General features: G+C 43.1%; 1 protein-coding gene across 1 annotated transcript in view; it reads left to right on the forward strand.

The window, feature by feature from the left end:
- The window catches only part of FUT10 (fucosyltransferase 10), a 28,524-nt gene extending 9,569 nt beyond the window's left edge, over positions 1 to 18,955 (forward strand). The window contains 9 exon segments of the mRNA XM_040325324.1: positions 2,169 to 2,357; positions 4,619 to 4,901; positions 6,749 to 6,789; positions 6,791 to 6,829; positions 6,831 to 7,358; positions 7,360 to 7,403; positions 7,405 to 7,519; positions 7,521 to 7,586; positions 18,592 to 18,955. Of these exon segments, the coding sequence (XP_040181258.1) occupies positions 2,280 to 2,357; positions 4,619 to 4,901; positions 6,749 to 6,789; positions 6,791 to 6,829; positions 6,831 to 7,358; positions 7,360 to 7,403; positions 7,405 to 7,519; positions 7,521 to 7,586; positions 18,592 to 18,819 (1,422 nt within the window). The 5' untranslated portion in view covers positions 2,169 to 2,279 and the 3' untranslated portion in view covers positions 18,820 to 18,955.
- Positions 18,956 to 22,357: the final 3,402 nt, after the last annotated feature.

Here is a 22,357-nt window from a genome sequence, read left to right on the forward strand (position 1 = left end):
CTTTTCGTTCTGTTTTCAGGATCCCGCAAGGGGCATGGGGCTTCCAAAAGTACTCTGGCTAGATGGTTACGCATGGCTATCCATGAGGCATACAAAGCTAAAGGTTTGGATCCCCCTCCGGGAGTAATGGCCCATTCTACTAGGGCGGTGGCAACTTCCTGGGCAGAACGGGCTGGAGCTTCACCAGAACACATCTGTAAAGCGGCAACGTGGACGAGCTTTTCCACTTTTGCTCATCATTATCGGATGGATTTGCTCTCGGTGTCAGAGCAGTCTTTTGGCAGGAAGGTCCTGCAAGCGGTGGTCCCACCCTAGAGTAAGTACTCGGTTATCATCTCCAGGTGCTGTCCTGAAAGACGAGGTGAGAAAACCTTAGTTAGACTTACCGGTAACGGTATTTCTATGAGTCTTTCAGGACAGCACCGATAACCCGCCCTTTTATTATTAAAGATAATATATATATATGCTAATGTGTGTAGTTTCTATGTTCTGCTTATCTAATTTCAGCGTGGCCGGAGGTACTCGTGAACAACTGAGGCCATGGTGGAAGGGGGCGGAAGTTATAGCATTGACTGCAGTGTTTCCTGGGAAGTGGGTGGAGCTGCGCTCTCTCCAGGTGCTGTCCTGAAAGACTCATAGAAATACCGTTACCGGTAAGTCTAAGGCCCCATACTCACGAGCAAACATGTCTGCTGAAACTGGCCCGCAGGCCAGTTTCAGCAGACATGTTTGGTCATGTGTGGGCGCGAGCGGGCCGAATTCCAGCAAACATTTGCCCGCCGGGCCTTTTCCCAGCAGACAAATATTCCTGGACTTGTTTTAAAACAGTCCGCTGGAATCCTGCCCGCTCGGACATGTACGGTCGTCAGTACAGACCTACCGTACATGTCCAGGCGCCCGCCGTCCCTCGCATGCGTCGAATGACTTCGACGCATGCGTGGAAGCATTTTAAAGGCGGGCCGCCCACGTCGCTGCGTCATTGTCGCGGCGACACCGCGGACACGCCCCGCGTATTGTTTACGCGCGGACTTCTGTACGATGGTGTGTACAACCATCGTACAGAAGCCCTCTGGCAGACATGTATGGTGAAAACGGTCCGACGGACCGCTTTCACCATACATGTTTGGTCGTGAGTACCCGGCCTTACTAAGGTTTTTTCAGCCAAAAAACAAGGTACGCAATCTTCGGCTTCTAAGAAGGCTTTTATTTGCCTCTAACCTCTACCTGTGTCTTAAAATACTAGAAATGTACAAGTTAAAGTGGTAGCAAGCTTAAATACATAACAAAAAAAAAAAGAGAAAACATCTCCCTGCAAGTTAAACGTTTCACTGGTCTTCCTTTTGGTTTTACTGGCTGCAGCCACTTAAATGGCTGAGACGCAATGACGTCACTCCCACGTATGTGCACAGGAGACATGGCCATGGCACAGGGAATGCGCCGGTGATGTCACCAGCTGGAGCAACACTGAATATCTTATAAACGGTACATGTTTAGGAGATATTACTTGTACTTACAGGTAAGCTTTATTATAAGCTAACCTGTAGATACAAGTATCCCAGCAGTGTTTGCTACCACTTTAAAGAGCAATTAGTCTGCTCACGTAATTTGTAATAAAAACATCTTTGCTAATCTGAAGCTTCTCTCCAACCACTTTGCATATTATTCTATATATACTGCAATTCTTTACTTGCCAAATATGCTGCAGTAATTTCCCTCCACTGAGTCTGGCTGCATCCATTTTACCTGTGGGCAGCTGAAGCTGTTGCCTGTTCACTTCCTGGATTTCCTGAGACACACAGAGGCACACCTCCAGCTCTGCAGCTCTAATTGGTCCTCTTATGACTCACCCCCTTCCCTGGCAAACTCTCACGAGAGTGAGAGAGAGTGAGCTGTGCATGTCATAAGGCTTTTTACCAGACAATAAACAGGAAGTGGGCTGTATAAGGTATTTATTGGCAGAAAAATGTTTTACTATCCAAAGTTAAAACTACAAGGGCAGACGATTTAATAGATGGAGAGTTGAAAAAAATTCTGAAATTCCGCTTTAAGTTCTATCTAGCTTAGTTTCTCACTACATAAAATATGCATTTCAGTTTAAACTGGGAAGTAAAGCTGTTTGCTAAGATTAGCACATCCCTTACAATGTTTTTGTTCTTTTTTTTTTATAGATTTTTTAAGCTGCAAAAGATGAGACATATGGTTTCAATAACCGCGTATTGGCACGTTTCGTTGAAGCATTTCTTTGAAGAGTGTTCGCTGATGGCGATCAAAGTAAAAAAATGATTAGAATCTGGGGCACAAAGTTTTGGATCACGTGTCTGATCGTAGCCTTTTTTTTTCTCCTAGTTACATTTCAGGTAAGATGATAAAAAAAATATGGTGTGCTGCACATCACAATGAGATTTCATTACACATACTGATTCTGCATACCACATTCGTTTGATTGGATAATGTGGCAGGGCCAGGGCTCTGGGAGGGAGTTAACTATTCTTAAAGGGGAGTTCCAGACATTTTTTGATTATTAAAAATCAGCAGCTACAAAAAGTTTAGCTGCGGACTTTTAATAAAAGGACACTTACCTGCCCCACGGTCCAGCGATGCGGGCGCATAGAGTGTCACTCCTCTCCGCCGGCGCTGTCATAGCCACTGTGGGCACCCGACTGTGACAGCATTCGGCTTCACGGATGGGCACGCACTGCACATGCGCGAGTGACGCTGCGCGATCCCAGTGGACAGGCGATCTTCTGGGACCTGTCATGTGTCCCAGAAGATTGTCGAGAGAGAGGTGCCACCTAGGAGGAGTCGCCTAGGTGGCCCGTGGGAGGAAGTGGGACAGGAAGTCCCACTCAAAAGTAATTGCATCAGACTTTTCTTGTGGGAATTTCCGATCGTGTGTATGCGGCATTAGAAACATTTCTGTTCCCTTCCTTGTTTTCCCTCATTTAAAGAGAACCTTGGGATTATGACTTTCCTGGAAATACTTTTGAGTGGGACTTCCTGGATTTTTGACCGATGGACTTCCACACAGACGATCGTTTTTTTTAATCGTTTTTTTATCCATAGGAAAAAATTAAAACATGTTCTATTTTTTTTCAGATGGAAAACAAACCGATGGGGCCCACACACGATCGGTTTGTCCGATAAAAACAGTCCATCAGTCTGTTTTCATCGGACAAACCAATCGTGCGTACAGGGCTTTAGGCTGTTGTCTTTTTCTGAAAAAGTTGCTTGGCTGCCATGCTGATGCTTTGGCTTCAGTGTTTCCATTTACTGACCTGGAACAAGTATACCACCTACGGTATATAATAGTGCCATACATGCGTGGCACACCCCTTGAGAGGCTGTAAATTATACCCGGCCTTATTTTGGGTTGTATAGTTAAAGTCTAACGTCACTTTTCAAAACCTTACCATTGAAATAAGCTAGTCTAATAAAGAGTATGCTAGGTCAGTATGGCTGCTGCGGTTTCATTGATGCTAGATATTGCAAACATTGCTCTTCTTCCGGTGCTGCTACTGACAGTTCCAGCTAGTGTACGCTAAAGAATTATGTTGCTCATGCTCCCCTTTCTCTCCTCTCATCCACTCAAAAAAAGCCTTGTACTCTTTTAAAAATGCACATCATTCTGTGAATAATCGGGCAATATCCTGTTTATCCTCCCATCCTCTCCTTTTGTCCACTCAGAGAATGCCTTGTATTCTGTGGAATACTCTGTTAAATGTTACTCAATAATACGGTTTAAAAAAAAAAATCAACTGGAGTTTCAGACATATGCTTCAAAACCCAAAAATGGAACTTCCACTTTAAGTGACGGTGACCCCTGACATTTTTGTTGGGGGGGGGGCATCCAGGGCTCTGCGGCTCTCCCTCCATGCAATCTTCTGGGATACGTCACTGTGCCCAGAAGATTGCCCGCCCATTCACAGCACGGCTCACGCATGCACAATGCATGTCCGGCTGTAAAGCCACAGCTGGGCACCCACAGTAAGCAGTAGTGGAGAGAAGCGTACGCCCACATCGCTGAACCGTGGGACAGGTGAGTGTCTGATTATTAAAAGTCGGCAGCTACACCCTTTTTGTAGTTGCTGACTTTACATTTTTTCAGCAGGACTCCGCTTTAGGATTGATATTTTAACTGCAAGATAGTGGTCAGTCGTGTACTAAAATCACAAAGTATGAGCAACAGAGCTGCAATGCTGTTTTTTTGGCCATGAACTGGTCCTGAAATGCACATTTTTTCTTAGATCCCTGTTTACTTACATGTACCCTGCTATACTATCTTTTAGAAATAAATAATAGGCTAGCCTCCAATACATCCCAAGTCCTGTAGGGGCATTACCATATTCAAAATGGCCTTATAGATAAAGAAAAGTGCAAACATTTTTAATGCTGATTAAACCTACAAGCACAAGCAGCAGTAAGCATGTACTGTATTAAGGCTCTGAACTACCTGATGGTACTAAAAATCAATGCAGCCCATACTATGGAAAGTGTAACAAGCATCTACTGGCATATATTTTCTTCTCCAGTTTACCAAATGTAATAGTCATTTTTAAGTTTTAATTAAAACTCTGGTATAATGTTCCCAATAATTATGCAACATAATTTTTTCCTAAAGGTGGTGGTTGAACTAGGCAGATTTGAAAAACAGAAGAAAAAAGGTATTTCTTTACAGGATTTACAACAGCAGAAACAATCTCAATCATTGCTGACGGGATTACCAGCAAATCTTTTCCACAAAAGGTTTGACAATGGATGGGAGAAATATCCCATCATGCTTTGGTGGTCTCCACTGACTGGTGAGAATGGAAGGCTGGGACGATGTGGAGACAATTCATGTTTTTTCACTATAAACAGAACATACTTGCATCATCCTATGACAAAAGCTGTCCTGTTTTATGGTATGTTTTTTATTTTTCCCTTCTCTGTGATAGTGTTTATATGTTCATATTGTTAAAATATAATTTTTGACCACCTCATCTTGGTTTTATAAATTTTCCTTTACCATACATTTATAAGGGTTTTGTGATATGTCACACAACGCATTCATAAATATTACAGACTTTTGAAGTTAATTGTAAATTTTGTTCTTTATATGTGTGTACATGGGTAAACTTCAACCATCCGCTTTCTTGAGCTAAGTAAAGTAAAGTATCTCTTAGGCCTCGTACACACGATAGGTTAACAGAGGACAACGGTCTGATAGACCATTTTCATCGGTCCAAACCAATCGTGCGTAGGCCCATAGGTTATTTAACCTTAGGTTAAAAAAAAGCCAACTTGCTTTAAAATTAACCTATGGCTTCCTAACCGATGGGAAAAAAATGATCATTAGTAGGCACGTCCATCAGTTAAAAATCCACGCATGCTCAGAATCAAGTCGACGGATGATTGGAAGCATTGAACTTCGTTTTTTTTCAGCACGTCGTTGTGTTTTACGTCACCCCGTTCTGACACGATCGTTTTATTAACTGATGGTGTGTAGGCACGACGGACCATCAGTCAGCTTCAGAGGTTAACCTAGGACAACGGTCCTTCAGACCGTTGTCCTCTGGTTAACCTATTGTGTGTACGAGGCCTTAGGAGATAGTTGTGTAAAAACAGGGGTCCCCAAACTTTTCAATATTATATAATTTACAGGTAGAATTTTTTTTTTTCTAAATTAATCAAGACAATTAAATGAATAAATAATTGTTACTTGGAGCTCTTTCAGCATCACATGATTCAAAACAACAGATAAAGAACTTCAGTAAAGCAAAGACATTCCAAAAAACAAAATTGACCCATTAATAAAGATTGAACAAAAATAAATTGTCTGCACCTTCCTCAACATCCCCTTGGCATCAGGGTCAGTCATTGATGAAGGATCGGACTCTGATGTATACCCTTACATCAAGGTGCCCATAAACATTTTCTCTTACATCAAGGCCCCATTAGGGTCCCACTTGCATCAGCGTTTCCCCTAACTTTAGAGTACCCCCTTACATCAGGATCCCTATCAGTGCCCCCCCGCCCACATCAGTGTCTTCATCAGAATACTCTCCTTACCACTGTTACATTGGTGTCTTCATCAGATCATCAGATCAGTGACACCATCAAAGACCTTGCTTACATCAGAAATGTCCCTAGAATGGGATCAAGGAAGGGGAGCTGGTCAGGATACAGGAAGTCCTCCTGTGAATGCTGGGTTAATTGCAGCCATAGGGGAAACCTGCCCTCATGCGGTGGTGACTGCACCAGGAAGGGGGTCATGGGTGTTGTTGGGGGAGAAGCAAAATCTGTGCATGTCAGCTGTTAGGAGGTGGAGGAGTGGAGGTTGTTCACATCAGCTGCAGGCATGATAAAATCTTGTAATGGACCACATGTGGACTGCAGACCATAGTTTGGTAAACCCTGATGTAAAACTTTTTTTTTCTCTCTCTCTCTAAAATGTTGTGCTTTATGGCCATGTTACGTCAATTAGTAGGCTAATTACATTTTCTATAAGTGCTCTGGAATTTTTTGGTGACACTTGTATATGACCATGATGCTTCAGTTATTATGCGCTAATATATTCTGCTCTGTGGTTAGCCAAGTGCTGAAAGTAGAGTAGGCCTGTAGTTAATGCTAATCCAATTTGAAATGTAGTGTGTGTACATATTCCACGTTTTTAAGAATGCTAAAGGAGGGCAAACTGACTATGTTTATGTGTAGTTACCATAAGTCTGTCATCCGGTAATATTTTACGTGAATTTTGTTTTCTTCTTAGGCACAGACCTTAATATAGACAGTTTACCAATTCCACGTAAATGGGCATCATGAATGGGCTTTATTTCATGAAGAGTCTCCAAAAAAACAACTACAAACTCTTCCATCCACCCACCATTACCCTTTTTAACCACACAGCAACATTTAGCCGACATTCACACTTGCCTTTGACAAGCCAGTATTTGGAAGGTCTACAAATACTAACATCACTTGAGTACTTTGTGGCTGTGGGAAAAAAGAATGCCCTAAGGAAGAAACTTGCTCCAGTAGTATATGTTCAATCAGATTGTGACCCGCCATCAGATCGCGATACTTACATTCAAGAACTAATGAAATACATTCCTGTGGATTCCTATGGGGAATGTTTACATAATCGAGATCTCCCTTCAGAGGTGAACAACCCTTCATTTATGGATCACGCACAGTTCTATCACATCCTTGCTCAGTATAAATTTATCCTGGCATTTGAAAATGCAGTTTGTGAAGATTACATAACAGAGAAGTTGTGGAGACCCCTTAAGCTAGGATCTATACCCATATACTATGGTGCCCCAAATGTCGAGGACTGGCTACCTAGTAATAAAAGTGCAATCATTGTTTCTAGATTTACACAATCCAAGAGAACTGGCAAGGTATATAAAACAGCTGGACAAAGTGACAGCTTGTACATGAATTTTTAGATTGGAAACTAAAAGGTCATATTAGCAACATGCACTTGGTCACTGCCATCAAGAAAGAAAATGGGGTTGTACAAGATGTAACACAAGACAATTTATATTGATGCATTTGAATGCATGGTCTGTACAAGAGTTTGGGATAACAAAAGGCTGACAGAAAAGGTATGTGTGAATACCATAGTATAAAAATAAATTATTGCTAGTAAAAAATTTGAACGTTAATGACATTTTAGTAATATTTTAAAACCATCAGACATGCTATTTCATCTAAACAAGTGATCTCATTGCTTGCTTTGATTTATTGTAGTTAACCTGTGCATGAAATCATAATGAACTGTTCCTGGTCAAAGACAGTTTTTAAACTTTCGATTGATTTAAATTATTTATTTGTCCTGGCATGATAATTTATTTTACAGGTTCTTTATTTAATATGAAATCTCAACCCAAAATCAGTATTTTTTTTTTACAGTATGCTCAGAATATATCAATAGCTTAGAAAGTCAATACAGGAACAGAAAATGCTATAATCTTTTTACGTTTCTCAGCCCCATTCCTGCTGCATATATACTCTTGGCATCTATTGGATGCCAAAGAATGTATTTATACTGTGCAACAGTGACTTAATTGGTAACCTAACTCAACATTACAATCCTTTGAGAGCTCCAAGTTCTACCAAGTCACCTATGGGTTGGCTCAGTCCAGGAAAGCGGCTTCGTTGAAGGATATATTAACTCAATGGTGGCATCATGATCCATGGAGTGAAACATGATACAGGGCCTTGTGCTTGCTTTGTTTTGGAACAAAGCAAGCACAAGGCAGTTTATTGGACAGACGTGTTAAGATCTTTTATTGTTTTAACTGCATTGTAATTTTGTATTTACAGTATCAGAGAACACTCTGAAATTGAAATTTAGTTTGTAGCACATGGTCAACTCATGGTTTCTATACTCAAAAAAGCAAAAGACTCGCTAGACTTAACGCTGTACTGTATCTTGGTCTTTTCTCTGAGTGTCCTCTACAAGTAATGTTAGTCATACACTCATAGATTTCTCCATCCCACACTAAACAGCATGGATGGAAGAATCTCTCCTGCCAGCTAGCATGTTCAGACAGCTGCAGTGCCCACAATTTCTGAATACAAAAACAGTTTTCTTTATCGTACACCACGGGAAACAGAGCCTTAATCATTACATAGTGGGTTGTATGGTCACCAGAGGTGATTGGACACTGGCACAACCTATAGAGAACAAGTTTCCCCTCCATATAACCCCCTCCCATACAGGAAGTACCTCAGTTTTTTCACCAGTGTCTAAGAAGATGGATGCGATGAGAATAAGTGCTAAGGAAGCTCTGCCATGGAGGCCCTTTGGGCAAAAGAAGCTACACTTCGGGTCCATCCAAGATGCTTATTTTTATTGAGAGAGAAGATCACCGCTCAAGGTAGGTCTATTGTAGGGTCGTTTACAAATATAGGACTCCAAGGGTGCAGGCTTATTCAGCCTATTCATGGCATGAATAAGCACTGAAGCCAGTGCGAAACGTCGGTATTCTCCTGTTCCTATTGCTGTGATCTGCTGTGTTCTTGCTGTTGATTTGAATAAAGACAAACCGTTTGGTTTGGAGTGCGGCTGTCCATCCTCATCTTTATACCAATATATGCTTATTTTATTGCGCCCATTGGTATCCGGGCTGCGTGCACGAGGTATCGCCTGTAATGTCTCTTTCAGAGGACTGGGCTCTGGGGTCCAGCACTTTCGCTTTTTTCAACGCTAAAAGTCCTGGCATAGTCTTTTACAAGGCCCAGGAAGAGGCATCCTTTAAAGTGCGCTTTATGGGCGGGGAAAGACCGGGCGGTTGCGGAAGTGCGCGTGCATGTCGTCACAGCGTTTTTGTGACAGGCAGAAAGTTTTTAAAAAGCCAGGCAGCCCCTGCAGCTTACCCTGGATGGGACACAGCAGCCAAGGACACATAAGATCTCTTTGTGGTTGGTTATCTGGCACCCCGTAATCTAATAAGCAGAACCCCAAAGCTTCATCATGAAGGGGTGCCCCCGCTCGGCCGAGTGGGGGGGAGCGGCTTCAGCAGTTTTCAGGAACTTGGCAGACAGAGGTCCAGGACAGATGGGTAGTCTCTGCTGTATCCCTAGGGTACAAACTGGAGTTTCGAGAGATCCCACCCTATCGGTTCCGAACATTCTGGGGTCTCCAAAGATCCATTAAAGAGGGATTCTTTTTTCCACGGTTTGGATCATTTGCTGTCTCAGGGGGTATTCAAAGAGGTTCCCCTAAGGGAGCAGGGTGCAGGGTTTTATTCAAACCTTTTTGTAGTTCCAAAACCAAATGGAGACGTCAGACCCATTCTGGACCTGAAAGATCTGAACCAGCATCTGGTCATTCGCCATTTCCGAATGGAAACCATTCAGTCCGTGGTCGCCACCCTACAAGGTGGAGAATTGTTGGCCTTCCATAGACATCAAGGACGCCTATTTACATGTGCCTATTTATTCCGCTCACCAAAAATTCCTAAGGTTTGCGGTGGAGCATCGCCATTTTCAACTGCACCTCGGGTGTTTACAAAGATCCTGGCTGCTATGTTGGCGAACCTGAGAGCACAAAGGGGTAACGGTATCAGCCTATCTAGACGATATACTTGTAATAGATCAGTCAAAGGCGGGGCTAGAACACGCCATACTCAATACAGTGAGATACTTGGAGCAGTTAGGATGGGTGATAAACCGACAGAAATCCTCTCTACAAGCTCCAAGAAGAGCAGAGTATCTAGGCATGATCATAGATACAGCCCTAGGCAGGGTATTCTGCCAGAACCAAAGGTCAAGTCCCTAAGGGATTTAATCCACAGGGTCAGGACAAAGAAGACCATCTATTCGCCTGTGCATGAGACTATTTAGGGAAGATGGTGGGCTCCTTCGAGGCGGGTCCCTTACTGCCCAGTCTCATTCGATGTGTCTACAGAGCGGCATTCTAGCTGCCTGGGACAGGAAGAGCCAAACTTTGGATTTCCCCATGCACCTGTCTCCACAAGTGCCGCCAAAGCGTCAGTTGGTGGTTGAAAAGCAAAACATTTGCAAAAATTACGGTCTTTCCTTCCAGTAGCTTGGAAAGTGGGTATCCACGGATGCCAGCCTGTTAGGCTGGGGAGCCGTGTTAGAGGAGGCCTCAGCCCAGGGTACCTGGGCCAAAACAGAAGAGAACCTGCCCATCAAACATATTGGAGATTCGGGCAGTATATTTAGCTTTCAAAACCTGGACACACAGGTTACAGGGTTACCTGTTCGGATACTGTAACGGAAGGGCCCGTGGGACCCAGAAGCTCCCCGATGCCTCTTATGTGTAGATCACCCTGTGTCTCTAATAGGGGCACAGGGTGAATGAGCAACCCCACTATGGTCTGGGCTAGTCAGATTTAATGTGTTATATATGGGATATATTGGATATATATTGTGTGTTGGATGTGGTGTACTAAAAAGCTTGCTGTGATTGCATTCTATTGTGGTAATTAAGTCTGCTACTGTGAAATGTGTATTGAATCCGGACAAACTTCTGAGGATCTGTCATTGTGGCTTGTGCCAATTGACCCTGTATTGTGTGAAGGAGTCCTGTGATAAATGTGTATTGCAAGTTAACAGACAGTCTAAAGGTCATGTGTCTGAGACATCCGTTGTAGTTAATTAGCTCATGTAAATTAGATCAGGAGTCGGAGTCATGATGTCTACCAAAAAGAAGTGTATTGGGGCTCATTGTGTGATGTTATGGGTGGAGTTGGGTCATTGTTCATTTGGATGCAGTATCTAACGGTATATAAGAGCCAGATTTTCTCAATAAAGGGTCTATTCGTGTGGAACCTCAAACAGAGCTGTGTGTCTTGGTATTGGGTTCGTTTGCCTGACTGTGGAGTGTCGATAGCTGTCTTGGGTTTGGGAATGGAATATCTTAAACGGCTTTAACCCCTGTCCCATTTGGGTTCCATTACAATTGTTGGCAAGAAGTGGTATGATTCCCACCACCAGATGAACAGCTACAAGAGGACACGGGACAATGGAGGCTCAGTATGAGCAGCTAAAGCTCTCTGTCCTCAAGGACTTACTGGAGAACCGGGACAGAGTGGCCAACACCCGTAAGAAAAAAGGGACATTATCGCAGAACTAGTAAAAAATGGATAGAGCTGAAAGACCCAACCTAACGGAAAGGCCCCAGCGTAACAGACAGGACACCCGAAGAGGCAAGTTTTGATCGGGCCGTTAAACTAAGACTGGCACAGTATGGTTCTAACCCTCAGCGGAAATCATAGACCTAGTTATAGCTGCTGTGGATGCAAGAGGTACTGCAGCAGCAGAAGTCACAGCAGCACCAACTGAAGGGAGAGGAGAGGTACAGATTCAAGTCGGCATGGAAGAGGAATTCAGAAGGAGGTTACAAGAGATGCAGATACAGCACAGAGGACCAGTATCAGAGGAGGTCCTGCTGGGATGGTCCGATTTGATCCGTTGCGAACTCTGAAAGAAAGCGCTAGCTCTCAAGCAGCAACACCAGGGAAGGGTCCTCCTCTAGATCCATGTAAGGTACTGGTCGCAGTATGATGCACAAACTGCCGTTATTGGGGGGAACACCGAAGCAGGAGTGGACAGCCGAGTTAAGCAGGCTGATCCGGGCAGAGGTGCGGTTGGTCGAGAGCTACAGAGCCCTCTGGTAGTATGTAGCCCAAGAGTGCCCGTGGTCAGCGGATGACAGCCCCACGGAAGGCTTTGACTTTGATGGCCTGGGATTGTTTGTATTGGAAGCTGTCCAGTGACCCTGACTTTGGGAGTGATTGAGAGTGGCGCTTGGAGGAAATAATGGAACACAGAGAGAAAAATTGAATGTCTCAGAAGGGCAGTGGGCACAGGAAGATTTGGAGTTTCTGGCCATTTAGGAATGGGAGCTGGAGATCGCCTACAGACAGCTGCTAGACTCTGCTCAGCAGCAGGGTGGGGCTCCCTTTTCCTGGGACTATCAGGAAATATCAGCTGACAACTCTGAAATCCTGGCTGATAAATCGGCAGTGGAAAATCTGAAGATTGCCACCCCTAAAGCCGAAGCGGATGATGTGAAGTTCCAGGGGGCTGCCTTCGGGCTTAGTGTGCTGCAGGCAGCGGTCTAGGGCTTATTGTCCTTTGGCGGCCCTGATGGATCTGTGTCTCCCACCCTTTATGTTGAGCATTGCTCTGGATGTCCCAGTATTGTAATGATTAAGGCTCTGTGTCTCGTGGTGTACGATAAAAAGAAGGATTTTGAATAACAGCTTACCTTTAAAATCCTTTTCTTTGAGTACACCACGGGACACAGAGGGTCCCCCTTCTATGGGATACTTACTGCTTTTGCTACAAAAACTGAGGTAACTTCCTGTATGGGAGGGGTTATATGGAGGGAAACTTGTTCTCATAGGTTGTACCAGTGTCCAATCACCTCTGGTGACCATACAACCCACTATGTAATGATTAAGGCTCTGTGTCCTGTGGTGTACTCAAAGAAAAGGATTTTACAGGTAAGCTGGTTATTCAAAATCCTTCTATTGCATCTGATAGGATACAGTCACTGTTCAGCCAACATTTTTCCACCTGCCTTCTTTGAATTTCATTCACATTTATTAACCACTTGGGATCCGCCCCTGCCGTCAATTGACGGCTACAGTGCGGATCCCAATCTCCAAACTGCCGTCAATTGACGTCCGCCCCTTAGGGCCGGTCCCCGCGCGCGCTCCAGAGCGCGCTGCGGGGAAAATCTGTGTTGGCCGTGTCCCCTCGGACACAGCCAATTACAGATCGCCGCGAACGGCCAATCAGAGGTGGCCGTTCGCGAGGCGATCTGTGCGGCCAATGAGAGAGGATCTCATATGTAAACATATGAGATCATCTCTCATTGCCGTTTTACACAGAGACAGCGGTGCTGTCTCTGGAGAGGAGACGGATCTGTGTCTCTTGTACATAGAGACACAGATCGGTCACCCCCCTGTCACCCCCCTCCACCTACAGTTAGAACACTAAGCAGGGATACATTTAACCCCTTCCTCACCCCCTAGTGTTAACCCCTTCAATGCCAGTCACCATTTATACTGTAATAGTGCATATTTATAGCACTGATCGCAGTATAAAGTGAATGGCGCCAAAAATGTGTCGATGTGTCCGCCATAACGTCGCCAGGTCCCATTAAAAATCGCAGATCGCCGCCATTTCTAGTAAAAAAAATAATTAAAAAAAATAATTCTGTCCCCCTATTTTGTAAGCGCTATAACTTTTGCGCAAAACCAGTCGCTTATGCGATTTTTTTTTTTTTTTTTTACCAAAAATATGTAGAAGAATACGTATCGGCTAAACTGAGAAAAAAAAATATTTTTTTTTTTAAATTGGGATATTTATTATAGCAAGAAGTAAAAAATATTGTATTTTTTTCAAAATTGTCTCACTTTTTTGTTTATAGCGCAAAAAAATAAAAACCGCACAGGCGATCAAATACCACAAAAGAAAGCTCTACTTGTGGGGAAAAAAGGACGTCAATTTTGTTTGGGAGCCACGTCGCACGACCGCACAATTGTTAGTTAAAGCGATGCAGTGCCGAAAGCTGAATTTCACCTGGGCAGGAGGGGGGGTATATGTGCCCAGTAAGCAATTGGTTAAACTGGGTAGTGCCAAGGCTTGAATTTCAGATTATTCAGCAGGCCCATTTTTTTGCTGTGTATGTCCAGCTTTAGCTCCTTTATTATTCTGTATTTCAAGTCTTTCCTATTTCCTGTTAAGTGCATTTTAGCCTCTAGTTTGTGTCATAGTAACACAGTAGGCGAAGTTGAAAAAAGTCCATCAAGTCTAACTTACATGTGCGATTTTATGTCAGTATTACATTGTATATCCCTGTATGATGTGGTCGTTCAGGTGCTTATCTAATAGTTTTTTGAAATTATCAATGCTCCCCGCTGAAACCATGCCTGCGGAAGAGAATTCCACATCCTTACCGCACTTACAGTAAAGAACCCTCTACGCAGTTTAGGGCCTAAACTGCTTTTCTTCCAATTTAAGTGAATGGCCGCCTTGTCCTATTAAATTCCCCTTTTGCCGAAATAGTTTTATCCCTATTGTAGGGTCACCAGTATGGTATTTGTACATTGAAATCATACTCCCCTTTCAAGCGTCTCTTCTCCAGAGAGAATAAATTCAGTGCTCGAAACCTTTTCTCATAACTAAGGTCCTCAGTCCCTTTATTAGCTTTGTTGCCCTTCTCTGGACTCTCTAAAACTTCCAGCACATCCTTCTGAAGACTGGTGCCCAGAACTGGATGGGCATACTCCAGGTGCGGCCAGACTAGATTCTTGTAGAGTGAGAGAATTATCGTTTTTATCTCTGAAGTTAATCCCCTTTTCAATGCATGCCAATATTCTGTTTACTTTGCTTGCAGCAGCCTGGCATTGCATGCCATTGCTGAGCCTGTAATTTACTAGGACCCCCAGGTCCTTTTCCATCCTAGATTCCTCCAGCGGTCCTCCCCCCAGCGAGTAGATTACATTCATATTTTTGCCACCCAAATGCATTATTTTACATTTGCCATGTAGTTGCCCAGCCCACTAATTTGTTAAGATCTTCTTGCAAGGTTTCCACACCTACGAGGAAGTTATTGCCCTGCTTAACTTAGTATCATCCGCAAAATACAGAGATTGAGCTGTTTATCCCATCTTCCAGGTCATTTATGAATAAATTAAATAGGATTGGTCCAGGACAAAACCCTGGGGGACCCCATTACCACCAGACTATTCTGAGTACTCCCCATTTATCACTACCCTCTGAACTTGCCCCCTGTATACAGTTAGGGAGATTACCATACAGTATATATCAATAAGTGACCCCTATTTGCAAACTTAAAATAATCTTAAAGTCCCAATCCAAAAAATGTCCTTCCAAAGAATCTTCCTCTCAAACTTTTCCATGTACAATGTAGACCAGACAACAATCAGTAATGGCCTCTCTGGTTGTAACTCCTTTGTAGTGTTTCGATCACGACAGTGAACAAATCTTGAAAGAAAAAAATGCCATATAGTGTAGTATATCTAATCTAGTTAATGTGAAAGATAATGGCCGGGATTCAGAAAACACTTACGCTGGCGTATCTACAGATACGCAGCGTAAGTGTAGAGATGCGCCGTGTATCTATGGCCTTATTCACAATACTAGATACGCCTAAAATATGGCTTCATCGACCGACGTAAGTCTTAGTACGCCATCGGATCTTGGGCGCATACTTACGCTGGCCGCAAGGGGCGCTTCCATAGATTTTACGTGTCGAATATGTAAATGAGCAAGATACGCGATTCACGAACGTACTTGCGCCCGTCGCAGTAAGCTACGCCGTTTACGTAAGGCTTACGTCCGGCGTAATGTTACCCCTGCTATATGAGGCGCAGGTAATGCAAAGGTATGGACGTCGGAACAAGCGTCGAATTTTACGTCGATTACGTTATGTGTACGTGAATGGGGCTGGGCGTAGGTTACGTTCACGTCACAGGCATTGAGTCGGCGTAATGTTATGGAGTAAATTCGATGTGATTCTGAGCATGCGCGCGAGCATGCGCCGTTCGTTCGGCGCTTCATCTTACATGGGGTCACGCTTCATTATAATACAACACGCCCACCTTCCACCTACTTTGAATTAGGCGGGCTTACGCCAGCTGATTTCCGTTACGCCGGCCGCAACGTTGTCGGCGAGTGCTTTGTGAATCGTGTGCTTCCCTCTCTATGTTACGTCAGCGTAGCGAATATCAGATGCGCTACGCCGCTCTAAAGATACGCCAATGAATCTGAATCCCGGCCAATATGTTTATATTGTCCTTAATCAAAACCATAGACTATCTCCACTGAATCTGAAACTGTTTTCTTATACAGCTAGGTCCATATTATTTGGACACTGTTTTCATACTTTTGGCCTTTGTATGCCACCAGACTAAAAAGTAAAACAAAACAATCCAAATGAATTTGAAGTGCAGATTTTCAGCTTTAATTCAAGGGGTTGAAAATAAATATGAAGTACACATTTTTCGGAACTGCAACCCATTTATTATATATAGTGCCCCATTTCAGGGCTCAAATGTAATTGGACAAATGAATATAATCATTAATAAAATGTTAATCTTTACTATTTGTTGAGAATCGTTTAGAAGTCTGTAACCCATAGACATTACCAAAGACTGGGTTTCCTTCTTTCTGATGCTTTGCCAGGCTCTACTGCAGCTGTCTTCAGTTGTTCTTTGTTTGTGGGCCTTCTGCCTTAGATTTACCTTCAGCCCAGTGAAATGCATGCTCAATTGGGTTGAGATTATGTGATTGACTCGACCATTGCAGAATATTCCCACCTTCTTTTCCTTCAAAACCCTGAACCCATGCATGCCCATGACATTTTCCCACATTTTGTCTTGTTACAACCAAAAACGATAAATGTATTCCATTGGAATTTTATGCGATAAACCAAACACAGGTGGCAACATAATTGTGAAGTGAAGGAAAATGGAAAAATGGTTTTCAATATTTTTTTTCAAAGAAAATATGTAAACAGAGTGGAGTACATTTGTATTCAGCCCTCCTTTACTCTGATACAATCTACCTAAAATCTAGTGGAACCAATTGCCTTCAGAAGTCACCTAATTAGAAAATAGAGTCTACTTGTTTGTAATTTAATCTCAGGATACAGCTGTTCTGTGAAGCCCTCAGAGGTTTGTTAGAACCTTAGTGAACAAACAGCATCATGGAACAGATGGGAATCCCCATCTGCAGCGGTTTCTTACTTTTTCCTGCCTAGGATACCCTTGTGGCTGTCAACTCGTGTTCATACGGCCTGATCTTTCAGGCATGTGATGGTATCAGGGTATTACACACCCCTGTTGTCTTCTTACTTCCCATAGGACCAGCAGGTGGGCATTACTGAAATATACACTGACAGAGCGACTTTATTTATTGTTTATGTATATCTAATGTATCTATGTACAAATGATTAACTTTCTTTTTCTCTGTATGTCATTATCAGAATCCCAAAACTCTGATCTCAACCACCCTGAAGAAGCCTAACCAGGCCGAAATATATAGGGTTTACAACCGGGTTGTGATCTCTGTACAGTACCTATGTCTGTTATGGAAACCTTTTAACTTTGTTACATTTGTTCAGGTTATTGATTTATGTAGTGGGCTCTCGAAGAGTCTATGATATGTCCTTCAACCTGACACTACGCTGTCTTTTAATAAATTAATAAAAATTACATTATTTGTTCTTATTTTCCTTTACTGTTTTTGCATGCACCGCTACAGTCCGCCATTGTTCGACATTCCCATATAAAATCCCAATAAAATTACATTTACATTTTTTGGTTGTAACATGACAAATTGTGGAAAATTTCATAGGGGATTAATACTTTTTCAAGGCTCTGTATGTCTAATGTCAGGTAATCCTGAAGGCCAGATGCTATGGACAGATGTCCTACAGGTAAAGAAATACCCATTTATTAGGTTGCTCTGGAGAAGGCTGAATAGTGTTAGAGTTTCTTCTTCTGAAAAGAAGATTAATCTGGTTTTGTGATACTGTATTAAACATATCTAAACTTTTGTAAAGCTTATGATTGTATTGAAAAATGGTGAACTCACTTGGTTCCCAATTCAACAATGTAAACAATTTGGCATGGAAATTCTTTTCCATGGATTCTAAGGAAAAGCCCAGATCTCAGCTATAAAAAGTGATGAACTTGAAATTGAGTGCCCCTCAAACTACTGTAACTACTTGTGTCTATAAGCAGGAAAGCAGATTATACTGTTATATTGACAAAAAGACATGGAAATGTGGACAGTTGTGGAAATGTTAAAATTTAGAATGGGTGGAAAGGGTAGTTTATATGAGAGAAGAATAAATGCTTCAATTTTAGAATGACACTAGAGGATGGAGTGGGGAAGGATTAGAACTGCATATACTTTTGTGAAGAGGAGGAAGTGATTTTTAATAATATGTCTATTATGTCCTGGTAAAGAGTGTCCCAAAAGTTTTACACCCAAACAATAAACTGTATTTTAAGAGTCGGTAACATATGTAAAACTCTGATGTAGTGCTTTGTGTGGTCCATGTTCCTCTACCTGACATTTTTTTTTTTACAGGGTCTAAAAGAAAAGCAGTGGAAAGCAGAGGTGACCTCACCTAACATGTCCCGTGCCAGAATCCTTTTCATTCTTGCAAGAACGTGCATCAAAGTCTCAAGTATGAGAGACATGTGGAAGCCCAGCGTTGAACAGTCAAAAAAGAGGCTCAGGCATTCAGACTGCTGGTTGACAGAAACCAAAAATTTTACCACTCAGGACTTTTGGAACCTTGTTTTCAAACATTAATCTGAGGTCTAGGCATATGCCAAAGAATGCAGTTCTATATTCCTCAAAACAAAGTTAAATGTATGTTTAAATACATTTAGTTTATATTTACCTGAATCTGTCTGTATATTAGCTTTGTATAAATTGCTACATATCAGTCTGTATGAGGACTTGACATTTTGTATGCAGGCTTTACTGCATTGCACAGTATTGTCAATTATTCATCATCGGCCAGGGGTGTGTTTCTGAGAAATCTGTATTTATGAACTGCAGTGAAGTAAAGTAAGGCCACTGACAGGACAGGATTGATTTGCAGGACTGCCTGGACACCAAGAGTGGCTGAACAGAGTTATAATAAAAAAAATAAGTAAGAAAAACTTTGGAGGGTAAAAGGGGGGGGGGCGGGGGGGGATTGAGCATTGTTGGTTGGTTCATCTGTTTTTTATTTTAGATATTTGCTTGGAGTTGTACTTCTGTGAATGTGGAGGGGGGGGGGGGGGGAATCTGGCTGTATGCAGAGCACACAGACAGATATCGTGTCTCTTAGCCCCCATTCACACCTAGGCGTTTTGTCTCCTGTAGTGTGACGCCGCTGCCGCCAGAGGGATGAAAACACATTTCCCTCTATGGAGATGGTTCACATCTCCACGCCGAACGCCTGACGCCTGCCGCCTGAAAAAAGGTCCCGGACCTTTTTTTCAGGCGGCTTTCGGCGTTCGGCTAGGAGATGGGAACCATCTCCATAGAGGGTGTAATCTTGGGGCACATCTAGGCGGACAATACCGGCGTTTTGTCACCGCAAATCGCGGTACAAAACGTCGCTATTTGTACCGCGATTTGCGGCGACAAAACGCCGCAAATTTGTCTGCCTAGGTGTGAATGGAGCCTAATAGTAACAGATTTCGTCTTAGTGAAATAATCCATCTTTAAGCTAAAAGGTTCACTCACCATGCATTAGGTCTGCCATTCATTCAAATAACCAAACATCAACCATCTTGTTCTCAGTTCGCCATCACAGCCATCATCACCAGACTTTCTGCCGACGCCCACACGGAGTCCTTTTATTACAACAAAAGCCTTCACAGACCACAGCTGATTGGAGGAGATCACAGCATGTGACCATAGAGGTAGTGATGTCACAGCATGTGACCTCCTCCATAGGAAGTGAGCTCCACCCAGCAGATGCCAATAAATGGATTTGGCAGCACATGATAAACCCTTTCCGACAGGGATACATACAATAACGATACAGTAATAATTCAATAACAATACGATACAGTAATAATACAATAACCAATGAACACAGTTCCTGATGAGAATATGATCAAAACCTTTTTATTTTTTTGATAGTAAAAGTAGATAGGGGGTGTACCATCGTCCTAGTTCAATAGAAAAATAGAGGGGTCTCAAGGATTCCCCAACTAACCCCGAGACTCCAATGAAGCAATGTGGGCAGGGAGGACTATACCGGTACTTAATAATTAGGTTTAGAAACCTGGATAATTCATATTTATGAAAGCATTTATTAACAAATAAACATTCAAGACAAGAATAAAATTACAGAAAATACAGACATTACAAAAAATACAAACTTGACCACAATCAGGTCACCGGTTGTGCAATCCCCATTTAGCAGACGGGGTAAATATCGGTGAAGCAATTGAAATCATGAGACCATAAGTCTCGAGTCTCGACTAGTTTCGCTTTCGCTTCGTCAGGAGACGGTCTAAAAACACAACATAAAACAAACATCAGGTATTTAAAAACAACACAATTTGTTATTAGTAACGGGGGTCTTTTGTGTAAAAAGACTGCCCGGTACATACTGTAATATCCAAGGGGATTTTTATGTCCAAACATGTCTCATACCTAGAGAGCGGGTCCCAGTTGAACGATAAGTGCGTAAGAACTATGACCAAGTCTAATAGAACAGACCTGGATAATACAACAATATATGGTAAGTTGAATGTGTATATATAAAGAATATATACAAGAAAGGGAGAAGAAGGGGGATATCAATTTGTGAAGGAGCTTCCGCAGATGCAGACTGCATGCAGTGATATTAGAGACTGTGACCTAAAAAAAGAGTTAGGTCCAGATACGGTCCAAAAATTACTTATAAAGAACAATTGGTGCATATATGAAGTGTGCTGAAAAAGGTAGTATAGTGGATGCCACCCAGACTGAAAGTGAGTGGGATGTGAAAAAAAAAGGGAGAAACCAAAAAAGAGAAGGGAAAAAGGGGGGGGGGGAGAGGAAAGGAAGGGGGGGGAGGGGGGGGAGGGGAAGGGAATAGAAAGCCAGGGGAAAGTAAAAAGGAATATTTGAATGGGAAGTGGGCGCAAGGAAAGGGGGGAGGGGGGAGGGAGAAAAAAAAGGAGAAAAAAAAGGAGGAAAAAGAGAAAGGGGGACCAAGGGGAAGGGAAAATATGGGGAGGAATTGACAAATCAAGGGGGGGGGGAAGGAGGAAGGAAGGGAAAGGGGGAAGAAATAAGAGGGAAAGAAAGCAAGTGAGGGTACAAAAATAAGGATGGAGTGGATGAAAGGGAGTGGAAAAAATAATAAAATAAAATAAAGTACCATCAAGATCCATACTAGAAGGTCTAAGTTAAAAAGTGCCAATGCAGATATAATGAAAAAGTCAAACAAGCTCAGGGTGACCGAGGATTCCACCCAGTGTATAGTTGAAAAATACAGTAGTGCCAAGAAAGGAACCTAAAATCCAATTCCCGTGAAAAGGTGGTGGAGAATCTAACATAATCTCCATACCTGTATGCCCGATGGGGCCTTTAAAGATTAGAGGGGTGATAATGGGTCCCAGGACATAGACGTCCTGTAAACCAGGAAATGCTCACAATAATGGCCAGGTAAGGAGGCCAATGCAGGAGGCTGGTAATATATTAGTTACCAGTCAGTGGGGATAACCTCCAAGTGAGCCTGGAAAAGTAATGGCAAACAAATATCAAATAATTAGTGTCTATGTTAAATCATCCAGTGTTAGATGGGGGTAATACCCCCTCTATAAAGGTAGCCTTATACTTACTTTTGGTAGTTGGAGTGTGTGTATGTCCTGGGACCTGGCTCCGGTGCATTGTCTCCAGCTGAGGACTGCAGCTAAATACCTCCCCATGTGCGTCTCAATCAGGTGCGTCCTGAACACAGGAACGCGCTGACGTGTGTAAGGGCGGATTTACAGAGAGGCTGGCTATCTCTCTGGGCGGCGAGGGACCTGGGTCACGTGCTTTGGTCATCCAATAACTTCAGCACATAGAGCTGGAGGAGGAGCCGATAACAGCACGTCTCCGCCCGCTCTGTGTCTCGCTGTAATAACACAGCGTGCAGGGAGAGAGGGCGGGAGCAGCCGTGCGAGTACGTAGAGGGATAGCAATGACTTTCTCCATGTGGGCGGATCTACGCCCACGAGACTCAGCCGTCCCACTATGTGTCCGAGTGACAGACAGCCAGGGGAGGGACCAGCTGTAACAGTCACTGCCCATGTCACGCATCGCCCTGTGGACGCGGCGAATAAGGAAAGAAGAGAGGAGGGGGGGGCAATAA

Source organism: Rana temporaria, chromosome 1, assembly GCF_905171775.1.
Source record: "Rana temporaria chromosome 1, aRanTem1.1, whole genome shotgun sequence".
In the NCBI taxonomy this organism is placed as follows: domain Eukaryota; kingdom Metazoa; phylum Chordata; class Amphibia; order Anura; family Ranidae; genus Rana; species Rana temporaria.